The sequence below is a fragment of the Sorex fumeus genome, unplaced genomic scaffold (genome assembly GCF_029834395.1).
Source record: "Sorex fumeus unplaced genomic scaffold, SorFum_2.1 ptg000265l, whole genome shotgun sequence".
Lineage (NCBI taxonomy): Eukaryota > Metazoa > Chordata > Mammalia > Eulipotyphla > Soricidae > Sorex > Sorex fumeus.
Window position 1 is genome coordinate 1,608,382 of NW_026606322.1, and position 19,381 is coordinate 1,627,762.

The 19,381-nt window shown below is 37.1% G+C and overlaps 1 protein-coding gene across 7 annotated transcripts in view; it reads right to left on the minus strand.

Annotated features, from left to right (window-relative positions):
• Nucleotides 1-13,429: 13,429 nt before the first annotated feature.
• The window catches only part of STXBP5L (syntaxin binding protein 5L), a 348,858-nt gene continuing 342,906 nt past the window's right edge, over nt 13,430-19,381 (minus strand). For all 7 annotated transcript variants that reach the window (XM_056109191.1, XM_056109190.1, XM_056109192.1 and 4 more), the window contains 3 exons: nt 18,478-18,589; nt 15,114-15,334; nt 13,430-13,967 (listed from right to left, as the gene is read on the minus strand). In XM_056109191.1, coding sequence (XP_055965166.1) covers nt 13,926-13,967; nt 15,114-15,334; nt 18,478-18,589 — 375 coding nt within the window. In that variant the 3' untranslated portion in view covers nt 13,430-13,925. The remainder of the gene's footprint in view (nt 13,968-15,113; nt 15,335-18,477; nt 18,590-19,381) is intronic.

Below are 19,381 nucleotides of genomic sequence, written 5' to 3' on the forward strand. Positions count from 1 at the left end.
TATTCTGTTACAAACCCCCAAATATATGATCACTTAATCTTTGACAAAGGAGCAAGAAATGTGAATTGGAACAAGGAAAACCTCTTCAACAAGTGGTGCTAGGAAAAATGGATAGCTACCTGCAAAAAAATGAACTCTGACCTCTGTGTAATGCCAGGCACAAAAATCAAATCAAAGTGGATTAAAGACCTTGATATCAGACATGAATCCATAAGGAACAAAGAGGAAAATGGAGGCAGAACTCTCCATGACATTGAAGCTAAAAGCATCTTTAAGGATGAAACAGCACTGACCATGCAAGTGGAACCAAATAAATGGGATGACGTCAAACTAAGAAGCTTCTGCACTTCAAAAGAAACAGTGACCAAAATACAGAAAGAGCCCACAGAATGGGAAAGAATATTTACCCAAAACCCATCTGATAAGGAATTAATATCCAGGATATATAAGACACTAATAGAATTGTACAAGAATAAAACCTTTAACCCAATCAAAAAATGGGGAGAAGAAATGAACAGAAGTTTCCTATGAAAAGAAATACATATGGCCAAAAGGAACATGAAAAAATGCTCCACGTTGCTAGTCATCAGTGAGATGCAAATCAAAACAACAATGAGATATCATCTCATTCCACAGAGACTGGCATGCATTCAAAAGAACAAAAGCAATCAGTGCTGGTGTGGATGAGGGGGGACGCTCTCACTGTTGGTGGGAATGTTGACTGGTTCAACCTTTCCGGAAAACAATATGAATAGTCCTTCAAAAACTAGAAATTGACTTTCCATATGAACCTGCAATACCACTTCTGGGAATATATCTCAAGGATGCAAAAAAGCACAGTAGAAATGACATCTGTAATATATGTTCATTGCAACACTGTTCACAATAGCCAAAACCTGAAAACAACCCAAGTGCCCTAGAACAGATGATTGGTTTAAGAAACTGGTACATCTACACAATGGAATACTATGCAGCTGTTAGGGAAGATGAAGTCATGACATTTGCTTATAAATGGATAGACATGGAGAGTACCATGCTAAGTGAAATGAGTCAGAAAGAGAGGGACAGACATAGAAGGACTGCACTCATTTGTGGAGTATAAAATAACATAATATGAGGCTGATACCAAAGGACAGTAGATACAAGGACCGGGAAGATTGCTCCATAGCCAGAAGCCTGCCACATGAGCAGAGGGGAAAAGGCAGCTGGAACAGAGAAGGGATGACTAAGAAAATGATAGCTGGAGGAATTCTTCGGGATGGGAGATGTGTACTGAAAGTAGATAATGGACCAAACATGATAACCTCTCAGTATCTGTATTGCAAACCATAATGCCCAAACGTAGAGAGAGAGTGTGGGGAATATTGTCTGCCATGGAGGCAGGAGTGGGTGGGAAAGGGGGGTATACATAGATATTGGTGGTGGGGAATGTGCACTGGTGAAGGGATGGGTGTTTGATCGTTGTGTGATTGTAACCCAAACATGAAAGCTTGTAACCATCTCATGGCGATTCAATAAAATTAAAACAAAAAAACCCAAAAAGACAGATGTCTACTTCATTAACATTTGACTATGTAATGGTCATACCCTCCTGCTCAGTTCTGGTGCTCAGAGCAGATAGTGCTCAAGCTGTTGGAAGAATGAAATATTTAGTATAGGTTGACTACATAATACTACTTTGGACAACCTGGCAGGCTACCGAATGTAACCTGCCCACACGGCAGAGTCTGGCAAACTCCCCGTGGCGTACCCAATATGCCAAATACCAGTAACAATGAAGGGTCTCATTCTCCTAACTCTGAAAGAGCCTTGAATATGGCACTTTTTAAAAAAATCTCAGGGCTAGGACGAAGGAGACGTTACTGGGGCCTGCTCGAGGCAATCGACGAATAACAGGATGGTTGTGATTGTGATTGATGTAGTATCCCCATTACCATACATTGAGGACTATTGAGAATACTTTCTACTATTGAGAATTCTTGACTTCATTGTCAAATATTAGTTGATTTATAAGTTTATAAATTTATTTTTGAGCACTTTATTCTGTTTTAGTCATGTGTGTGTCTATTTTTATGACATTATATTGGTTTTGTAATAGCTTTCTAATAGCTCTTGATAGAAGGAAGTAGGGTGTCTTCTACTTCATTCCTTAAATTCTCAGTATTTGGTTATTGGGTCCTTTTTAGTTCCTCATAAATTTTAGGATCATTTTTCTACTTTAATAGAAAATGCCACTGGAATCTTGAGAGGGATTGCATTAAATTGGTAGATGAGATTAGATGTGATAATTGAAAAAAAATCAAGTCTTTGTCCAAATCTGTATCAGTGCTGACACATTTTCACAGCAAGGCAGATTCTGGGAATGGGAAATGATTAAAAAATTATTTCAAGTTATTTAAAAGATATTAAAAATGGGGTAGTGAGGGGTCAAAGAAATAGTACAGTAAGTAGGATGCTTGCCTTTTATGTGGCTGACCTGGTTTGATCCCTGACACCCCATATGGTCCCAAGCTCAGTAGGAGGGATCCCTGAACACAGCCAGGAGTATGCTCTGAGCACCAGTGGGTTTGGCCCCCAACCAAAACAAAAATTTTTGAATGGATAATTTGTCAAAATATCATTATAATTCCTAACTTGATTTTTATCTCAAATACTTGTAAAAATATTTCAGATGAATGGGGTAAAAATATGGAAAGTAAAATGCCTAAAGAAGATATGTGTTTATGACTATGAAATACTTTAGAATAAATTTCAAAAGCCATAAAAAGATGGTATAATTATATTATTTTAAAATAAAAAAATCTTTACTATGAAAAAGGGACATCATCAAAACAGTGAAACCAAGGGCCAAGACATGCTGGAGAACCCAAAACGTACCCATCATTTAGGTGAGGCTGAGTTAAGTGAGGAGCCATAGGGTCCCCCCACTAGTGGAGCAAGTCACACACTGACCAGTTGTCCTTGAGCACTAGACAGTGAAAGGTGCTCAAGTGGCTTGATCAGCCTGACACCATTATGGACAGAATCACAGAAGCCTCTAGAGAGACTCCTTTTCCACTAATATGAAAGTCTGCCTTTAAACAGAGAAAACAGTCTCACAAAACTTGAGGGACTATTTTAGGAAGCTTCAAAAATAAGAAAAATAAATCAATTGTGGAAAATATACATAATTTCCACGACAGAGCCAAGTGAGAAGGGGGCCTAATGTATATTTATACTTTGGTATGAAGCGTGATAGCATATTTTGAACAAATGTTAAATTGTACACCTAAAAGATAAGTTACATAAGGTAGCAATACCTCAGTAAGAAAAAGCATATATACATTAATGTCCAGAGTTACAATTCAAGTCAGTAATAGATAAATCACCTATCACAAGAGCCTGACTCTCTCTTTTGATTGAACTGACTAGTAAATCAAATGGTCTCTTTCTTCTGCCCACATCTGGGTAAACAGAGAAGAAAACTTGGGTGTTCCCTTCTATACCAAGCATGCTGCTTCCTGCAAACCCTGAAGCCACCCCTACATATTCAGTGAAAATTGTGAGCCAGGATTTCTCTTATTCTTTTAGACAGTTTTTGAACTGATTTTGGAGGCACTCTGCTGTTCCCAGAAACTCTCATCTGAGTAATAAACCATTTCATATCTTAGGGTTGTATGTGATATCACTCTAACACCCAAACCAAATTTAGGTAGGGTATCTAGTCTCAGGGCTAGGACGAAGAAGACGTTACTGGCACCTGCTGGAGGCAATCGACGAACAACAGGGTGGTCGTGGTCGATCTAGTCTGTTGCTGTAGGGTGCCACAATAGAACTCTAGAAAAAAATGTTATAAATGATGAACAGACAAGTCACAGAAGAAAAGTAATGAGTCTAAATCTAAAAAGGTGTATATCTGAAGAAATTTCAAAACTATAAATGTTGGTTTGGGTTTATAATTTATTTTTTGTAAAACAAGGTAAGAATTTTTGTATACAGTGTCATTTTTGTCTTTGAGATTGCGAAAAGAAAAATAAGGCATAATATAGTGAGTAGGCAAATAATATAAATGTTGGGGAAAAAACATCTATATTTGAATTAGCCCAACTTTACAGATGTTGGAAAACAGTAATACTTAAATCCTAATGGAGTGCCGGAGAGATATATAGCAGATAAGTTGCTATTCTTGTATACAGCCAACCGGGGTTAAATCACTGGCACCACATATGGTCTCTTTGATTCCCTCCAGGAGTAAATTCTGTGCTCAGAGTCAGGTGTAGCCCCCAAAACAAAATAAATATATACATATATATGAAATAAATAAGCCAACATTGGTGAAAATCATTTAATTGGCAGCTTCTTCTGAAGACTTTTAAACAAGTAATTTTTTTGGCTTACTTTCATATTATCTTCCTTGTAAGTACGTAAAGTAAGGCCCTCCCGTTGTTCATCGATTGGCTCGAGCGGGCCCAGTAACGTCTCCATTGGAGACTTTGTTGTTACTGTGTTTGGCATATCGAATACGTCACGGGGAGCTTGCCAGGCTCTGCCGTGCAGGCGAGATACTCTCGGTAGCTTGCCGGGCTCTCCGAGAGGAGCGGAGGAATCGAACTCGGGTCAGCCATGTTGGCTGCGTGCAAGGCAAATGCCCTACTGCTGTGCTATCGCTCTAGCACATTTCCTTGTAGAAATGAAAATTATATGTGCAACAATGTTTATTGCAATTTTATTTGCAGCATTCAGGAGATTGTGAAATATCTTAGTGCTTATTGATAGAGGAATGACAACATATTATGCTTTCTAGATGTAATGGAATAATATTAATTCTTTTCTTTTAAATTTTTTTGGAGGGCCACACCTGTCAGAGTTTGGGGCTAATTTTTTGCTCTGAGCACAGGAATCACTCTTAGTGGGGCTTGGAAACCATATGGGGTGCCATGGATCAAACCTAGTTCAACAGCATGCAAGGCAAGTATCCTATCTAATATTTATAGGATATAAATATACATACGCCCTACCCCCATGTATGGTATTAGTGAATTTAAAAGTATGAGTAAGGGGCTGGAGCGATAGTACAGCGGGTAGGGCATTTGTCTTGCAAGCTACCGACCTAGGTTCGATTCCCAGCATCACATACAGTTCCCCAAGCACTGCCAGGCATATTTCCTGAGTGAAGAGCCAGGAGTAGCCCCTGTACATTGCCGGGTGTGACCTAAAAAGCAAAAAATAAATAAATGAATAAAAAATAAAAGTATGAGTAAATATTTGACATCAACTGTACTTGAGACAGAAGAGGTCAATGAGTGATTACAGCATAAAAATTATTGAAAAGAAACAAACTAATAATTGATAAAAGTAGGAGATGAATAGGGGAACATTCACTTATGCATGTCTATATTTATTTGATGTTATTATAAATATGAATAATGTATTATTTGTGTACTTAATTTTGGAAAAAAAATATTGTAGATAGTAGTTCGATTATCAAAGCTGCTTAAAAACTACTCCTCTTTAACCCCTAAACTATTTTATATACCAAAAGTAAAAGACAATAGACAATGGCATTGATATGCAAGTCATTCAACAAAACTAAAAATATTTTTTAACATTAATAATTTTATTTTGAAATTACTTTAAGCCTAAATAAAATATTTAAGAATGATAAAGCCTTACATAGGAAACCACATATAGGTTTTATTAACTGCTCCTATTATATCTTTTATAAAAAAAACTCCAGAATTACATGTTGAATTTATTTGTCTTGTCTCTCCAGTCTTAACTCTGAAATTTCCATCTTTCCTTTACTTTCTTAACTTTAAACTTGGAGAGATTTCTCAATTTGATTTTAAGAACTATTTCCTCCTGATTAGACCTGGATTAGGGATATTTGGCAGATTCATCCCATAGGGGATGCCATTTCCTCATTATGTATTGCTCTGGTACATGCTGTTGATTTATTCCCTTTTGGTAATAGTAACTTTAGTCAACTTAGTAAAATAGTGTCTATCATACTTCTCTAGTGAAAATTTTATTTTTCATTATGACTTTTTGGGTGAACATACTTGGAAACTGTAAATTTCTTCTTTCTGCATCCCACAATTAACTCTTTAGTTTCAGCATCCACAGGTGTTTGTTGCTCACAGAATTACAGTAATGATTGTCAATTAATAAACTTTAAAATTCCATCTATAGTCTTATTTGATATTCCATTTTAAGGATGGACTATCTTTCCTTCAGGGGGTTGAACAATGGTGTAGCAATAGCTAGACCTGCACGTGGCTGCCCTGGGTCTGGTACCTGGTACCCATATGGGTTTTTAGAGCCCAACCAAGACTGATCCCTGAGTGTAAAGCCAGAAGGAAGCCAGGAGCACAGCTGGGTGTGGCTCCAAAACTATAAGGAAATGTCTCTCCTAACTAGTTAATGAACATCAGTATGGACTTGTGAGTACTTATTTGACTCAATTACAGGGAAAATTCTTAAGGGAAGATTGGGCATTGGAACTGTAAAATGATCTCTCTTTATATTTATTTTGGGTGGTTTGAGTTCCCAGTTCCGCATTTCCTAGAAACTCTCTCCACCTCTTAGCCCTAGGTCTAGGCTATAACTGATCTGGGTCTTGAACCTGTGTCCTTTCATTTCCTTGGACTAACACTAACTGGACTACTTGATTGGTACTTTTAATATTTGAAAAAAATTTCTTGTACCCTAGGGTTAATAGTTTTTCCATTTTTACATAGAATCAAAATTTGAAGGAAATCTGTGGGAAGTTTTCCCTGAGACAGTATTTTGAAGAATCAGAGTAGTAGTCCAAGGCCACACTGTCAGTGTCTTAAGGGGAATGATTATGTGCATATGAAAGTCAGAGGGAACAGGAGAAGACTTTTTCCTGGTGACTGGGCCAGGAGAAGACTTTTTCCTGGTGACTGGGCATTGCTGAGTTCATGAATCTTCACTGTAACCACTAGGTAATGGTATAAAGATATTTTATTTTTTCTCTCTACATAGAAATTAAGTGAAAAAGTAAGACCTGAATTTATGAGTACATCTTATTGAGCCTCAATGTCTTATGATGCTCTCTCACCAAAATTTAATTCTACTTGTACTTCACCATAAGTAAATTGATCAACCTCCTTAAAATTATCTTCAAAGTCTTCCAATAAAAAGTTACACATCTCCAATTTGGAAGACATTACTAATGCTTATTTCTGCCCTTTTAGATGAATAAACTCTAGTACAATCTGCATTCCAGGAATTTTTGTTTCATGTTTTTTCCCCTTTTAAATTCAAACAAATATGATACATATTGCATCCATTTCTCCCTTTTCAAGGCAATTATACTTTATAAAACCTTGGTTCCCGGTGTTATAAATGCCCATATTAATTTTATTGGTGAGGTAAAATTCTTATTTATAGAAATAAGAGGAGAAAAAGAGAGAAGTGGCAGGAGGAGCACATACCTCAAACTAAGGTGTGGGAGGGTCCCCAAGATAGAGAAATGAGCACATAAATGCCCACATTTAATCTTTGAAAAATCACAAGTAGTACAGGACATCATGACATAAGAGAGCATCTATGTACAAACATATACAATTTTATTGATATCTCTACAGACTACAAGAATTTTCTTAAGTATAGTCACAATTGCTAAGTGCAACAGAAAAATAGTAATTTGTCATTTTCTGAAAAGATGCAAAAATTCTGAAGATGAAAGAAAGACACATCAATGATGTCATCTGTTTCTTATTTCCTAGAATAAAACATCACATAATTAAATACTAAAAATGATAGGTTATTAGAGGTTTTGATCCTGTGTACGCTTGTCTATAACCACCACCTTAGTTTATTTTCTGGCTTTGCAGTTGAGGCCAGTACCAGAGGGGAGCAATATGAGAGGAGAGAACTCTCAAGTTTTCTCATTTTATTGCCTAAATGGACTCTCCATTTCTGAAGGTAAAAGCACTCTTTCAGGGCATAGAGACCAGATATTGTTATAAACATTCTTCCTGCTTTAATCACATGTACAGATACAAAATAAAATAATCCAAGTGGCCCTGGAAGCTAATACAATCAAAAGGGAAGAGCTCTCCATTCTTACTAAGATCAAGTCCAGTTAAATATACCTAGAGTAAGAAAGGTACCTGGTACCTGTGTCTCCAAAGGGAGAATGAGTAATAAATTTGGACCTGTTTAGTAAATGATTGTTTTTGTGAATTTCCACTATTCTACTATTGAGAATTAGTTTTCTACTTAGCTTTACATGCTGTTGAATTTCTTATGATATTTCTGATATCTTATGATGTCACATCAATCAAAATCCAGATAATTAAACTGGCTTAATTAATTGCCAACTTACAAAGGAAAAACACCACAGTTATTAATAATAGGGCACTGCCTGACAAGAAATTTGCACAGAACTTTTGAGTTGTGACACAATTACTATCAGTCCAACCAATACTGTGTCTCCCTCCTGTACTTAGCTTTTCATGACCTTGGAATGGAACTTAGATCCCAGCCAGGGTAGATGATGTGTCAGTTAACCAGAAACAGTGGATGTCAACCTTAGCTATGCACTGTAACCACTTTGGGAGCTTTAAAAAATACTGGTGTTGTCTCCCACTCTGAGTGATTTTGATATAATCTTGGAATTTCAGATGCCCTTTAGGTGATTCTTAAGTACAACCAAGGTTGAGAATCATTTCCATGCATCAGCAATAAAGGAACCAATGTGCCTCTGGTTTCTCACAAATCTCCTTTCTATTCATGCTGGTTCTCCCCACCCCAGACCTCTGGCACTAAATTGGCACTTCTTCCTTTCCCAAGTCAGACTTATTCCGTATTTTGTCCTTTCAGGGCTATGTTTTCTGCAAATGTAGATGCTAATTAATCTTGCTAGGCTGGCAACCATATTTCTTGGAGTGGTACATGTTAGAGATAACGTTCAATTCAAATATAAATATGACTTACTGGAAAGTAATTCTGGCACCCAAGGTACTGTGTATATGAAATACAACCTAATAAGAAATGGGGTGGGGACTACAGAAAACAGGGGTGAAGTTGTGAAGGCTACTATGCTTCTCAAGACGCAAAGAACAAGGCTTTAGAGGTAAGCTGTAGTCAAGCCAATTTACTCCTGAGTTGTCTGAAAGATCTTAAACCAAGGAGAGAATTATTAGTTACTTTCCTAGAATCACTTTATTTTTTTCCTTTTATCAAAACAATTTAGAGCTAAGTATTTCAAGAAACTAATCTTAATTTTCAGTCAACCTTGGGCATAGTTTTTGGTTTTTTTCAGAGCCGTGTTCATTCTTTAATGCAGAGAGCACATAGATGTTACCATTAAATCTGGACCTATGGGATACAACAAAAAGGGATTCCCAGCAGAAAACCTTTTCCTTTAAGATACTTTAAAACCTTTGAGGATTAGAGACCTGAATTCTGACTTAAAACTTAAAACTTATTAAATATTATACAGAATATTTGAAAAATTGTCTTTCCTCAGTTCTCCCAATGTTCTTCCACAGTTAGACCTAAAACCCTAATGGTGATTGATGCACTAAGTTTGGGTCTCAAATGAAGTAAGTGTGGGAAGCAAAGTCATCTGGTATTGCTTTTGTAGGAATTAGATGATAGATTCATATCCTTCCCTCCCCAAAGTAATATTCATTGATGTTTTTGTAGTAAGGATTATTGCTCACATTATTTGAACCAAGAAAAACAATACTTCTAATTTTCAACTGATGGACAGAACAGAAAGTCTCCTTTCCTCCTGAGGTACAAAGAAGAGCTTTCTCTTGAGGGAATCATTGGAGGGTAAGGTGAACTTGTTGAAACTGTGGTTTTTCAGCCCTTATCCTTGAATGCCACCTAAGATATAATTTTGATGACAATTAAGGTTTAGAGTCATTTTTATGATCATTGTCTAAGGTACTAGTATTTTTCTTATGATCCAAGATAGAAGAAACACATTTAAACAGTGAAGAAAAGAGATATAAAGAATTACATGAATCAATAGTATTCATTTTCCAATAATAAGATGGTGGTGGAGGTGGTATGTATGTAAAGCCTAAGGTTAGTACAACAGAAATGTTCAGAGAAAAATCATATCCACATTATATTCTTGTTATTGCTATCTCTTTAAATTATAAAAATAATTTGATACAGTAAAACCTCATTAATTTTTATCATGGATTAGGAGTTTATGGGATAAACCTACCCTTACATTAAGAAAGGTGTTGTCAAAACACTGAAACTCAAGCTTCTTAGGAAACCTATCTTTTCAAGCATTTCAGAAGCACCTGTATACTTTCAACTGATGTGCTAACTATAAGGTTTTGATCTTTAATTTAAGTTGAATTTTTAAGGACTTCTATTGTGAGATGTTATACTTTTAATTTTGATATTCTCTCTTTATATTTTAAAAATATGTTTGCCATTAATTAATGTTTTCTCCAGTATATCATTTTATTGCATATGAAACACACATGTAGCTGGGGTATAATTTATTGTTTTAAGACACTGTACTTACAGTGTTCAATTTTATATAATCTATATTACATATTCACACATAGTCTTTAAATGACATAGAACAGTGCTCTCAAATTGGAGAATAGCAACATAGAAATTGCTCTCAAATTGGAGCAATTTTTGACAATGGCTAGAGACATTTTTAATTGTCATTACTGGGGGTTATAGTGGACAGACACTAGGGATGTTTTAAACATCTTACAGTGCAAAGAACAGGCTTCCCCAATAAAGAAATTTTTGTTAATGATGCCACTCTTTAGGCAACCTGATGTACAACAGTTATATAAAATCTTATTGAGGGCTTCTGAGATATTCTTTGTACTACATTTCTTTATTTCTCAAATAAAGTAACATTTGCTCCATTGGATTTCTTTTTAAAATACAAAAATAATAAAGTATCTCATGAGAAAAATCAGAAAACTGGGTGTGTAAAATTGATGGTACAAATAAATAGTGTATTGCAATTTGGCTAGCAATGTTTTCTGAATCCCACTGTCAAGTTTTCTTAATATATTGATTGTATAATTTCTTGCATCATGATTGTTTCCAAGTCAGTTTCTGTTATCCTAAGGCTACTCACAGTCTGGAGAGATTCATGGAGAGACTTTTTTGTTGTTGTTTGAAAAAATCAGGAGCCTTCAACAAGAACTCTGAGAAATGCTATCCTTGTACACATTTTATAATTCTATTCAATCATTTTTTAACAATTACTGAGAATCTAGTCAAGGAACCACTTTAAAAACAATTCACCTTGGGGCAAGTACATCAGCAGCCTGATGGTGCCTTCAAGCTTCTTGATACCCCCAAATTGCCACTGTGCCTCCAGCTGGACGTCAATAACTTGGGACTAAGTTTCCCAAGAAATTAAATGGCCAAAAGTTAGGTAGGTGGGAGTTATGCCCACAAACCACGTCCAGCTCTGCTAGACAAGCTCATATCTCGAAAGAGATCAAAACCATTTAAGTGCATTAATGGCCATGATTCAGAGATTCGGAAATGAACCTCGGAGGAGAGCAGCACACTGCAGAGATGTCTCCCCACCCTGCTCCAGGCTAATTTCACCAAGGCATCTTGGAGGGGCAGGTGTGTACCTCTGCCTGTCCCAAATGAACCCTGGCAGCCACAAACCTCTAGAACCCAATCACAGTCATGTTCATAGTCGACTTTCACAGGCTCATTCCAAGTCCCCCCCACCCCCCCACCCCGCCCTCGCATGAGAATGAATCCACTGAAAAACCTAGGTATGCGGGACCAGTGACTGAAAACTCCAGGCTTCACAGAGTCAGTGATCCACAACCTCCCTCTCCCGCCCCCCCACCCCCCTGCAACGCCCCACTCTTCTGGTTCCCTGGCAGTCATGCTCAAGAACTGTCACTGGTGCAAATTAAGCTCATTAACTGCCATGATTCAGAGACTAACAAATGAATCTTGGAAGAGAGCAATACACCACAGATATGCCTCTGGACCCCAAATATTTAAAAGTTTTAGAATTTCAGGAGTGTGTGGCCACTTTTGCGCTGTTCATGGTAAGCAATACAAAATGAATTATTTAGCATCTGCCTAAGGGCCAGGCTGGTGTGGTGGGAATGTTCAAAGTAATGGTGGTGGGAGGGTGCAATGGTGGTGGGATTGGTGTTGAAATATTGAATGTAAACAATTATTGTGAACAACTTTATGAAAAAAATTTAAAAATTTAAAAAAGTGATGCGAAGTTCATGCTTGCTTCTATCAACTTAATCAGTGGCTGAATAAATAACCATTTTGCTGCATAAAAATAAATAAATAAAACCAATTCACTAAAAGCAAAATAATAGGAAATAGCAAATATACTAATTTTGACTTAAAATAATTCAGATTCAAAGAAAGTAGTAAATTCTTAAGAAACACATATAAATCTACTAAGACCATGATAAATCAAAAATAAGACCATTACTAAATCAAATTTAGTAAGCCAAAACTATTCATTTAAAAATATACTTTTTGAAAGAACAACATATTATAAGATAGGTCCTAATATGCACATATATTCCTATAAAATTCTACTTCTGCAATCAAGTTAAATAATGATAGTGTCTTCACTGTTTTGCCTCTAGAAGTTTTCTGTTATAATAGATTCCTTCTTATCATTTAAGGGGCATAGTTGATCCTGTTTTTCTAGTTTTTAATAAGAAACAGGTGGTTAGTATCTAGTGATAGAATCTTGTAGGTTATTTTATTTAGTCTAAATAGTCATCATAAACTCTCTTTGTATTTCTGTCGCCTATTGATAGCTGAGACCAAGATAGGTAAACTGTCACATTTTACAAATATTTTCAACAATAACTATTCAATCAAAATTAATTTCTATTACAAGCCCTTTTAATCAGAAATGTAATGAATCAGAATGCTTTTCCCAAAAAATCAACTGAGGTTTTACTGAATCATTTTAAAGAGAATGACCAGTTTGGTCTTTGAGTATCAGGCTTCAAGAGCACCTTTGGGTTAAAGATCCCACTGGGTCTGAACAGTAATATACTGTGTATTCGGCAGGTAAAGATACAAATGGAGCATTACAAATATATCACTTTAGAAACTGAAACCAGAGTGTGTGAATTCAGGTCTCAAAGCTAACTACTTTATTCCAATATATTGCCCCAAACCTAGCATCAGATCCTCAGCAGAGTACAAGCCAGGCTGAATCAAAGCTTTGAGGTGACCCAAACTTGCAAGGCTTATGACTAAAAATAGTAACCTATTCTGGAGATGACAGTAATGGAAATAATTGTCAGGAATACTTTACTTTCAATGCTTGATTATGATTGATCACTGTGATGTAAAATATCATGGAGAGAAGGAATGTTGATCACTCAGCATAAATGTCCTAGTATAATGAAAGTCATAGATGAGAAGAAAATTCTGGTTTTAAAATTTTTTTCATTTGGGAAATATATTTGAAGTGCATGGATAACTTCTAATGAAGACTCTAATTGTCAGGAGTGGCCCAATTTAAAAAAATAGTTTACCATAAATCTTTTTTGCTTCTGTCACAACATGCTTTTTTTCTTTTCCTCTTAAGATGTTAATTTATCATGCAAATATTTTTTTCACTATGTGCATTAATGCTTTTGTTTGTACAGGATTTTTCAAATCAGAAGGACTCCCCATAGTTCCTAAAAGTAAATTCCTAGCAAATGACATGCCAAGATGATAGCTCCATTTCACATAGGAAAAGACAAATTCAGCCATTGGGATTTCAACCAGGGTTCCAGCCTTTGGGTTTGTAGTGTCTCTGATAAGTCTTCCTTATGATAACTTCTGACGGACTATAATGGAACATTGTGTAGAAGAAACTGGCTTCTAGCAGTTGAAAATGATGCTGGGAATAAATCTGTTTTCCCTGAATAATGGTTTCTCAAAGTAGTCACGGCTTCTTTAGAAGTTTAGAATTGGTACCATTTCTTATCCTTATATTTCAGCATTAGCTGCAAAGAAAAAAAATAATCACAAGATGTTAATTATTTAGTAGTGCTTATCAAAAAAATCTCATATTGTGCTAATCATGCATGTCTAAATAAATCTTAAAACGTATAATTTCCTTTATTTTGTGAAAAAAGAGCATGTGATAAAATATTTTTTTAACTAAGCTGTATAAAATCAGCTTAACAAAATTATTTTTAATGATGGAGATAAAAGTGAGGGTGTGCAGGAATGGCTGAGATTAGTACCAGGAATTTTGCTCCATGACTTGAAGGCCAGCCACACGTGCTACGTAAAAGGGAAGCTTAGATAGAGAAGAGAGCACCAAATAAAGGGTGTTGTGAGGACCCTCTCAGGGTGGGAGAAGCATGCTAAAAGTAGTCTATGGACCAAGCATGATTGCCACTCAATGCCTCTCTTGCAAAACACAGTACCCAAAAGAAGAGAGAGAGAACAAGGGGGTATGCCCTGCCACAGAGGCAGGGTGGGACGGGGGGGTTGGGGGCTGGGGGGATGCTGGGACCCGTGGTGGTGGAGGATGGGCACTGGTGGAGGGATGGGTACCTGATCATTGTATAACTGAAACCCAAGCACAAAAATTTATAAGTCTATAACTGTACCTCATGGTGTTTCACTAATAAAAAAATTAAAAAAAAATAAAATGAGAAATAAAGGGCAATAAAAAAAGAAAAAAAAAGTGAGGGTGTGGATACCAGCCTCTAATGTCCATCACATCATGGAGACTAACATAACCTACACAAGTGTCTTTTTAGCAGCTGATACATAATACAGACTCACTGTATAAGATAAACAGTGAGGGAATTAGAATACTTTTAATCAGACCACGTTTTCTTGGCTCTTATTATATATATAGGGTCATCTCTGTTTAAGCTTTCTTATGAAGGGCTAAATATTTAAAGTCATTGGGCTGGAGCAATAGTACAGCAGGTAGGGCACTTGCCTTGCATGCAACCTACTGGGGTTTGATCCCTGGCACCAGATATGGTCCCCTTAGCCCACCAGGAGTGATCCATGAGTGCAGAGCAAGGCGCAAGCCCTGAGCACCGTTGGGTATGGCTCAACCCTCCCCCATTTCTTCCACCAAATATATACATATGAAAACATCTATATTTATTAACTTAGGCACTTACCTCATGTGCATGTTTGGAAAATGCCTCTGCGCTGGTCATCATTCCTGCAGTTTTCTCTTCCAACTCTCCTAGCCTCTGTCCTCTCTCGTCAAGCGCAATCCGTGCACGGGTCAGCTCTCCCATTACCCCTCCAGCCGCGCCCTTCACCCCTTCTATCCCACCAGGTCCGGGAATGTGCTGTGCAAGGCTGCGTGATGCTTTTCCTGCTGTAGCTTCCCCAACTGATAGAACAATGCAGATAGAGCAATGTTGAATATTTTGTTAGAAATTCAAATAACTATGCTCAGTTCTCCATAAAAACAAAGCACTTAATTTCTATGAACACAATTCTCACTAAAAGAAAGGCATATTAGACCTTCTGGAGATAAATATTTGATATCGATTCAAGACATATGCTAAGAAAATGACTGAGATATTTTTCCCATAAGCCTGCGTATATGTGGTGTTCTGTAGAATGTAGAATATCTGCATATACTGATTTTGAATTGGGTGTTCATAGTATATGTGACACAATATGTAACCCATATTAGTGTCTGCTGCAATCTCAGATATGGTCATTTCTTTACAGTTCTAACCAAGTCTTCATTTCAACCTTTTCTATGCATTTGGCTTTTGTAGGTTTAAGTTGTTCTTAAATCTGTGTGTGTGTGTAAATTGTAAGAGAATTGAATAATGTACGATGGACATTAATATACACATGTTGAAATTTTGTTACTTTATAAAAGAAATTCTATAAAACATTTAAATATTAAATATTGCACATATATAATTCCCTTTCATTTATAAAGCCCAATCTCAATTATAATGAAGTAAAAATTTATCTTTTCCCTTGATGTATCTTTGCTTGCCTGTTTCCACTCTAGAAAAACGTGTGTTCTCTCTAAATTATGTACTTTTTCTCTCTTCTCTTACATCTAAATAAGTTTCAATAAAACCTACTTTGCTTCACACAGAAATATTGTTCTTGAAAAGTTTTCTTAGAAATTTAGTGAAATTTCTAAGAAAAAATTCCTAAGATATAGTTTTAGGAATGAATTCTACCTAAAAAACATATTGACCTGCAATTCAAATGCCATAAAAAAAAGTTTATAAAGTATTCAGGTGGTTTTTAGTGTACTCACAAAGTTGTGGATTTGTTATCATTATCTGTTTTCTGTTTAACCCCCACAAAAATCTCATACCCAGTTGTAGCCACTCCCCATTCCATTTTTGTCCCGATCCCTGGAAACTACTAATCTACTTTGTCTCTGTGTTTGTATATTTGTAACATATCAATGAAATGGAATCAGACTATATGAAGGTTTTTGGTCTTTAAATTACAGTGATGTTTCCAAGGTTCATCAATGTGTAACATGTACAAAGGTTTGTTTGTTTGTTTTTAATGGTCAAACATTTACATTACATGGAGGCACCAAAATTTTCTGCACAATTAAATATTCAAGAGAGGAGCCATGGAGATAGTTTAAGGGTTAGAGAAACAAGATTTGTATGTGAAAGGACCGGGATTGATTCAAGCACCTCTGATTTTCATCTGTAAGACCAAATAAAGGTGAAAAATTCTGGAAAATATATCTCTGCTTTTGAAAAATATCGTTAGTTTCTTTCTACTGATTTATTATTATTATTCATTGCAGTCTCAGATAATTTACCTTAAAAATTTGTTCTTGGTGACTACACCCAGCAGTATTTGAGACCCACAGGGCCATGCTCAACCAAGCTCAAGGGGCCATGCAGAACTGGGGTTTGAGCTCAGGATCTGCACCAGCAAAGGTATGTGTTCTACTACTCAAGCTACATTCCCAGCCCCACAGGTAGGCTTCTTTTTTTTTTAATGTAGGAGTATTGCTATTTATTCAGCCATTGATTAGACTGAATTGGTTGTGAACTCCACCTTACTTTTTTTTCCTTTTTTATAAATTTATTTATTGAATCACCATGAGAGCAGTTACAAAGTTTTCGGGTTTAAGTCTCGGTCATACAATGATAAAACACCTGTCCCTTCACCAGTGCCCATTCTCCACCCCCAAAAACCTCAGTATACCATCCCATACCATCCCATATCCTCCCACTACCTGTGGGGCAGATAATTTCCACATTACTCTCTCTCTACTTTGATTATGTTCAATATTTCAACACCAGACACTCCAGACCTACCATTATTGATTTGGGATTTTACCCCAACACTCAGATCTGCCAAAAAGGCAACCACAGACAATTTTTTTTCTATTGCTGGTTATGAATAACATATGATGTTGCGTGGCCGCAGTAGTGGCCACGTGATTTTGGAATTCCGAAATTTTAACAATTAAATCTGGAGGAATTTCTGCCAAACCTGCTGGGTTCCAAGATTTGTTCCTGAGTCTCTGGGATCATGGCCATTAAGCAGCTTGATCAACAGCCAGAGAGGCCATTTGTGGGTGGCAACTCGGGGTCTCTTTAGGGCAGGGAAGAAAGGGCTGGCTCCTTCACCTCGAAACCATGAGGCCCTGCGTGTCTCATCACTGCGGGTGTCCAATGGCCTCTGTAGGATGGTGGCCACCAAGCTGCCAGGGGAAACAGGCCAAGGCATGAAACCTATTCCCACTTGGGGTGGCCCAGTATTGGTAACCTACTGCTGGGACCAGATGCATTTCTGCCAAAAGCCACTAGGTTCCAAGATTTGTTTCTGAGTCTCTTGGATCATGGCCTTAAGTCGCTGTTCAGGGACAGCGACTCTGGGTCTCACTGGGGCAAGGAGGGAAGGGTTGGCTCCACCCCCATCCTGTGAGGCCCCACGTGTCTCGTCACTGCCGGCCTAAACGCACAGGTAGGCTTCTTAAGTAGTGTATTATGTAGCATTGATAAGTCTTACATTCTGATAAAGAACATTTTCCAGCACTGGTTAAAGAAAGGTAAAGGTAAAGGTAAAGGCCCTCCCGTTGATCGTCGATTTGCTCGAGCGGGCCCAGTAACGTCTCCATTGGAGACTTTGTTGTTACTGTGTCTGGCATGTCGAATACTCTCGGTAGCTTGCCGGGCTCTCCGAGAGGGGCGGAGGAATCGAACTCGGGTCGGCCATGTTGGCCGCGTGTAAGGCGAACGCCTACCCGCTTTTTTTTACTTTAAAAACTAAATGTATTCACAATTTTTTGTTTGGTCTTACCTGCCTGCAAATGACACATTAATTGACTTACTTATTGGTATAAATTACATGTGCAGTTTTTGTCAATTTTTTTAAATATGAAGTGACAGCATTTATTCATGTTTGGCTTTTCATAGAATAGAAACAAACTCGTTTAAGATTTGCGATCACTGCTTCATTTTTATAAAGAGAATGAGGGGGAAAGGTTTTGTGATATAATTTCATAACCAGAAGCTTACTCACAGAGCTCTTCTCTGTCAAATGTTTGTCCACTTCCACCAAACAATCCCTTGAGAAATCCTCTATTTTGAGCTTCTGGTGTCTCTATGGGAATAAACAAATCCCCTAGCATCTCCTGTACAAAATTCAAAAGAAGGCGCATTAGAGTAACTGAAAACAAATGAGCAGATAAAGAGATAACACAGTGATGTGTTAGAACAGTGTTTTTCAATCTGTCCTGACCTTGGCTCCCTTCTGACCTTTCTGTGTTTTCCTTGTCCTACTTAGTTGTCATGGCCCGCATTTAGGTCCATTTCCCCCCGGGGTTCCTTTAGTTATCCTGGAGCTGGGGTCAGGAGGTGGGAGGGAAACACATATAGCTGCAGCTGAGAAATGCTGTTAGAGTGCTCTATGAAAAAACCCTTGTTCTGGTGATTTTTGCTTTGTCCCAGTTTTATCTCTGACATTTCTTTTCCATTTTTTCCCTCCCTTTTATAAATGACATTCTATTTTTCCCCTTCATTTTTCAGCCTTCTCTTCTCCCCTCTAAATTCAGGAAGAATATGGAATTAATAATTTACTCTTATGCTAACTTTCACCTTCTCGGTTGCTATCACTCTAGATTTGTGATCCTTTCATAAGCCACCAGGATGTCTTTCCTGCCCTAGTTTTCTTTCCTGAACCTTACATGAACTCCCCAGTGAGTTAGAAAGCCTCTGGAGGTGGTATCAAGCATGGTTGTATCTGTTTCTATATCAATTACAAAATTATAAAATGGTTCAGGGTGATTTTAATCAATCAAAATAGGTAACTACTGCATAATTGGGTATGGTGGTTCTTGGTACTTGATATGCTTCAGAATCACTAGAGAAATAGCTTGTTGGAAGTTACAGATGCTGAGAGTTTTGTTCCACCTACACTACAAAAT